This window comes from Coregonus clupeaformis, chromosome 37, assembly GCF_020615455.1.
Source record: "Coregonus clupeaformis isolate EN_2021a chromosome 37, ASM2061545v1, whole genome shotgun sequence".
In the NCBI taxonomy this organism is placed as follows: Eukaryota; Metazoa; Chordata; class Actinopteri; order Salmoniformes; family Salmonidae; genus Coregonus; species Coregonus clupeaformis.
In genome coordinates, this window is record NC_059228.1 from 8,122,353 (window position 1) to 8,128,164 (window position 5,812).

Consider the following 5,812-nt stretch of genomic DNA (forward strand, 5'->3'; position numbering starts at 1 on the left):
GGAGTTGCAGGGATGGGACAAGACTGTCACTACCAATTGGATATAACGAAATTGGGGAGAAAAAGGGGTAAAAAAAATTACAATAATAGAAAGCTAAGTTAATGGGAAAGGATAGTAGCCTGCACTTGATGTTACCCCGGGATGAGTTCAGTAGTGAGAAAATGCTTTGCATCAGGGAGGGATTACTTGGATTTATCCAATAAGAATTTATTTTCCGTTGCAAAATGTTCTACAATATTTTTTGTTGCATGGCCTAATGAACACAACCCTGTGCTTCATAGGATGCTGTTCAAAGTTGAAAGGAATTACTGACTCCATAACTTGGAGCTCAACATACAGCAGCAGTGTAAAGGAGGAGAGTTGGAAATGGTGGTAGTGTGACCTACTCACCACGTGGTTGCCGGTACTGGAGCAGGGTTCAGAGCCCTTCCCTCCCTGTCCCTGGGTCTTAGGGCCACTCAGCGTGCAGGTGTACTGGGTGTCCAGGTCCTCATCGTTGAACAGCTCCATCGTGTCCATGCCGATGGCGGCACCCATGTCCAGTCCAAGCTTCCTCTGCAGCAGCTTCCTCTGGCGGGCCAGACGCTCTTTAGGGTCCACCTCACCTGGCAGGGGAGATAATAGAGAGGGTATGGTGCTTGTAGAAAATACCAACTCTGGAGAAACTCCCATTTATGTAGAGAACACACGGACACTTACGGCTGGCTTCCCGGACACAGATTAAGCCCCTAGTCCTGGACTAAAAATCTCCATTGAATGCGTTTTAGACCAGGACTAATGTGTGTCCCCGAAAACCAGCCTTTAAGGTTAAATGAGCGCTTCATTCTGCATGTTCCTGTATTTAGGGGACGTAAGTAGGGAGGTAGACTGACAGGAAGGCAAGTGAACTAGAGATCAGAGTATTGATTAACAGCAGAGGTCAGGTAAACTGTACTTTCACAGGCTGCAGCCACAATATATCAGAGGCACAAAAGTCACTCTGGACTAGTGTAGCAAAGCACACAAACATTAACTGTGACAGGACCTTGAACATATGAAAGAGTAGTGAATACTAGGAGGACTACAGGAGGCTGGGGGAACAAAAAATAAATAAAAATGATTATGAAGTTGAGATAGAGAACAAAGATTGGAGCCGTTTGAATTCAAACTCGTCACTTGGATCATCACATCGTCATGGAAAAGCAAACGAGAGCATACAGATCCAAATGGTCTAAAGGAAAAATCATATGGGCCCTGGTCCAAAAAGAATGCTATATATAGGATTATGGTGCCATTTGGGAGAGATTCAGAATGCAACATTGAAACTAAATCCTGACACCCTACAGTGTCAAATAATTGTTTGGAGTCAGGCACAAGTTACACAACGAATGTCAATACAGCGGCTGACTCAATCCAAGCATCTGGCTACTTGTTCAACAGAAGCACAACCAGACATAGCCTATCCATGTGGTCACATATCTGATTCTCCCATAACATTCCTTCTAATTGGATAATAACAGACACAAACCAACCTATTAGGAGCCTCACTGAGCACAGGTGTTCGTAGGAGGAGTTAAGAGTTAAAAGGCAGATGTTTACCATTCTGGCGGTTGGGGGGTGAGAGAGACGTTGGCTGGGTGGGGTTGGGGGAATGGGATGGGAGGGTGGGGGTGGAGGCCTACTGCTTTAATGTTTTACTTTCCTGTTTATACTGAATGCATTACTTAAACTTTAAAATATGATCAAAATTATCAATACTTTGTAGTTATGTACCTTTTGTAATGTTTTCATTTTTTCCTCTTCTGAGTGGCAGCCCACATGTACAATGTATGAACTAATATGGAATATGACATGATAATATTGATAAGAAAAAATGCATACCAGACTTGTCATCTTGGACCTCAAACTCAGCACCGGCAGAACCCAGCAGAGAAGCACCATGTTTGAGCAGGCGGGAGATGTCGAAGCGGTAGAAACTCAACCGGTCAGAGGAGGAGTCTTCTGGGGAGAAGTCTGCACACGACTCTGGAAGAGAGAGACACGAATTCCATTTTAATCATTTCGCAGATGCTTTTATGCAGAGCGACTTACAGTTTGTGCATTCAAGATAGCTAGGTGGGACAACCATATACCACAGGCATAGAAAGAAAATTCTTCCTCAACGTAGCTATCAATAGAGTCAGAGCTAGAATGGGGGGGGTCAAGAAAAGGAAAAACTTGCACTTTACTTGCCAGTATCACTTGTTTATTTCAGCTTACATATCAGTCCCTCAGCCTTCGTCAGGGCTTTTTTTAAAGTACAAAATGAGGAAGCATGCATCTTGAGTGCTTGATTGCTGATGAAATGTCAAGGGTTTCATTTCGATGCGTGACATGAGCCCGAACCGCTTTAAAATGTGCCTGCCCACGCCTACACACTCAAGTGCCTCGTCACCTCCTGTCAATGGTTACTTAAGAGCAGTAGAGATGCAGCGCTAACATCCCAGTTACATAACAACACCTATCATTACACCCATTCCTGATGGCTAAAACAAAGCTATAGAGGCCGTTAAAGGTAATTTAAATGCTAATCCTTTGTGTAATGGCACGTTAAGGCTTTATTTGTTACCTGCTGTCAGGATTAACAAAATACAGGCAGTTGGCTGTGACTAACGTGGCAGGTTGAGGTTGGTTCACCTTCTTTGGGCTTGGGTGACGGGTTCCACTCTGGGATATTCTTCACAATGGCCTCCACTGCCTGACCCGCAGCGATACGCGTGTCCCAGTTTGGACTTCTCAGGTACGTCAACACCTGTAGGTTATGGGTAAGCGAGAAAACATAAGACTCATAGGATGTAACACATCTCAATCAAATAGGTGACAGGTCCCATGTGGCTCAGTTGGTAGAGCATGGCGCTTGCAACGCCATGGTTGTGGGTTCGATTCCTACGGGGAACCAATACGAAAAATTTATGAAAATGTATGAACTCACTACTGTAAGTCGCTCTGGATAAGAGCGTCTGCTAAATGACTAAAATGTAAAAATGTAAATCAGATGGTGGGAACTTATGCGCTATTCCAGGTCAAACAGTCCACTTCTTTAATAATCACTTCAACATTCCCTGAGGCAACAAAGACAATGGGCTCTGCAACAGTCTATGACCTTTACGGGCCACCAGTTAGATTTTTCCAGACAAGGTAAAGGGGGGGGTGGGGGTTTGCAAATCTGTATGGGTTTTTAAAGTATGGATGCCCTTTTGGCAGCACTGCAGGCAGATGGGTGGGGAGCTGACAACAATGTGGAATCCCTGGATCGTATTCATTATTGCACATCGTAGCAAAATGAAAAAAACATTTCTTAAGTTCAAGTAGTCTCTCCCTGTTTCAGTCTTCTTCCTTTTGGTGCCTAATAAATACAACCTTGATGTAGATAGGGACCTGACTGTGGGCACTGATGAGGACAAGCCCAGCACCCACCTTCGACAAAAGGTTGTTGAGCTCATGCGGGTGGAGTTTGACCACATCTCCCAGCTGTATGGCTGCAGCCTTCCTCGTCACCGGAGTAGTCCCAGTGTCAAGCAGGATGAATAGACGATCAAGCCTGGAGGACGAGAAAGAGTGGGAGAGAGAAAAACAAGTAGACCATAAAATAAGCTTATGCATGCATTGGTCTACATTGCATATGAGAAGAGACTTGTGAGAAGTTGCATTCATTTTTTTGCATTTCCAAATTTAACAAAAGGATATCAACTCCACGGAGCGGGAACTTGAACTTCTGCTTTGTGAAATAAGGTGTATATACACACTTCAGTTTTGCAGATTGCATTGTTCATGGCACTAGGGAGGGCACTTCAAATCCAAACCATTAAATGAGTTATGACATCAATCCATCGAACCTAGAGTATACTGTGCATATTACTACAGTTTGATACGAGTATTGAACACATCTCTGCTAAAAATAAAACCGAGGGCCATTAAAAATGGCAATGCTGTGCAGTGTGGCAAAATGCCCATCCCACTCAAAGTAAAACAAATCCAACATAATCTCTAGGCTACAGATTAATACAATTGTGGTTAAGCGATGTATACATATTTTTGGGATTAGGAATAGTTTAGGCATGGAGAGAAAAAGTATTTTCCCCTTTGAGCATTCAATGCAAATGATCAGGGTGGAGCATTTAGGATTTGTTATTCATTGTTATTGTACTACCAACTAGTTAATTTCATATCAAAAGGAGGATGTTCAGCAGATTTAATATACAATGTGCATATCATTAGAATTATAGTTTCATAAATTGGCTGGAGGGTAACTGTCAATGAATCATTGCATCCAGGTAGCATTCAGTCACCTCTGGTAGAGATATATATATATATATAATGCATTAGCTGAAGGCTTCAAATAGGCATCCTCTTGCGAGCCTGACTAGACAAACTCAGACACACGATTGCCCATTATATTATTTAGCCAACTAACTTACACATCAAATATGACACGAGGGAAACAAGCCACCGTACAATAACCATACATTTGGGAGACTAATCTCATCAAAATAATCTCTGGATGAAACACAAGAGCGATAATCTAATTTGCAAGATGACAGACTGGCACATTTGCAAGCAGATTGCACTTCAATTAACGGTTAGCTAAAAGTAACTTGTCTCGTTGAACATATTAGCAAGATCAATTGTATGCTATACAGGTCTGCTAGTAGCTAGCTAAAAATACATAACGTTAGCTAATTGGCAATAGCTGCTGTTTTGTAGATGCTAGCTAGCTCAGTAAAACTGGCTGGCTAAATAAAATAGCTAAAAAGCTAGCTACCGTTAATTTAGTTAGAGCTAACGTTAGCTAGTTATTACCACCATGCATTTTCATACTAGTTGGCTAGCTAGGGAATCTCACCTTGACACGGCCATGACGATTAATTGAATGCGTAAATGTGCTCTTTTGTGATCCGCATTTAACAGAAGCGATCATTTATTTAAAGTTATCCTCTTTACTTGACGCTAATCCAATGCGATAGCTAGCTAGCCTAGGCAAAGGAGGCCCTGGTGCGTCTCTCTTTAGTCACACAGCTCACCACCCGAAACCAGTCGAAATGAGTTCATCAAATCATGGCTTCAAAGTAGGTCCCTCTTGTCTCTTCAATAACTTCTTCCTAAGTTAATTGCCATTTATTAAACTTATATCACCTTAAACCTTGTATTAACCTTCAGCACTACTCCCAGATAAGTACTTTAATCTAATACAATTTAAAGAATAGTTTTGCTGTCCGCTAAAGGGAACCCAGGAGGCTGATTTTATATGAGGAGCCATCTTGCATTTATTCCTTCCTCCATAGCAGACGCCGGCTGATTGGTTAGAAGCCATTTCAGCGACCAATCAAAAAGAACATTAAAGAGGAAGGTAGGAAGATAAAAAAAAAATCCTGGCATGAAATATTTTTTTTTCCTTTTGAATTGACAAAAGCCCGCCCACGCACCTTTCATTCACCAGACAACCTTTACAATCAGGTCTGTACAATGCATTTACTCAATGGTGCAACTCAAACCATGGTGATAGCTTTGATAAAACTAATTTATTAACATAACTGTACATCAAAGCTCCATCACCAAGTATTTTAAACTTTCTTCAGAGTCACAAAGTTTAATATTTCAAGCTGCTAATTAAGCAAAACATTTTGAAAGTGTCTAGCTACATTTTATACATTATTGAAGTGTCCAGCTTGCTAAATTTGTAAATAAAAATAAAAATAAAAAATTCAGCAAGCAGCCAAATCTGGCGGTCGTAGCTGAGTTTCAGAACCAGGAGCTGACCAGTGCTGAAACTGCCAGCTCGTGCAAAGACGAGACA

The 5,812-nt window shown here is 41.9% G+C and overlaps 1 protein-coding gene across 2 annotated transcripts in view; it reads right to left on the reverse strand.

The window, feature by feature from the left end:
* The window catches only part of LOC121553762 (TATA-binding protein-associated factor 172-like), a 61,755-nt gene extending 56,492 nt beyond the window's left edge, over positions 1 to 5,263 (reverse strand). For both annotated transcript variants that reach the window (XM_045211523.1, XM_041867139.2), the window contains exons 1-5: positions 4,862 to 5,263; positions 3,436 to 3,559; positions 2,656 to 2,770; positions 1,861 to 2,004; positions 391 to 605 (exon numbers count right to left, since the gene is read on the reverse strand). In XM_045211523.1, the coding sequence (XP_045067458.1) occupies positions 391 to 605; positions 1,861 to 2,004; positions 2,656 to 2,770; positions 3,436 to 3,559; positions 4,862 to 4,875 (612 nt within the window). In that variant the 5' untranslated portion in view covers positions 4,876 to 5,263. The remainder of the gene's footprint in view (positions 1 to 390; positions 606 to 1,860; positions 2,005 to 2,655; positions 2,771 to 3,435; positions 3,560 to 4,861) is intronic.
* Between the last annotated feature and the right edge of the window lie 549 nt (positions 5,264 to 5,812).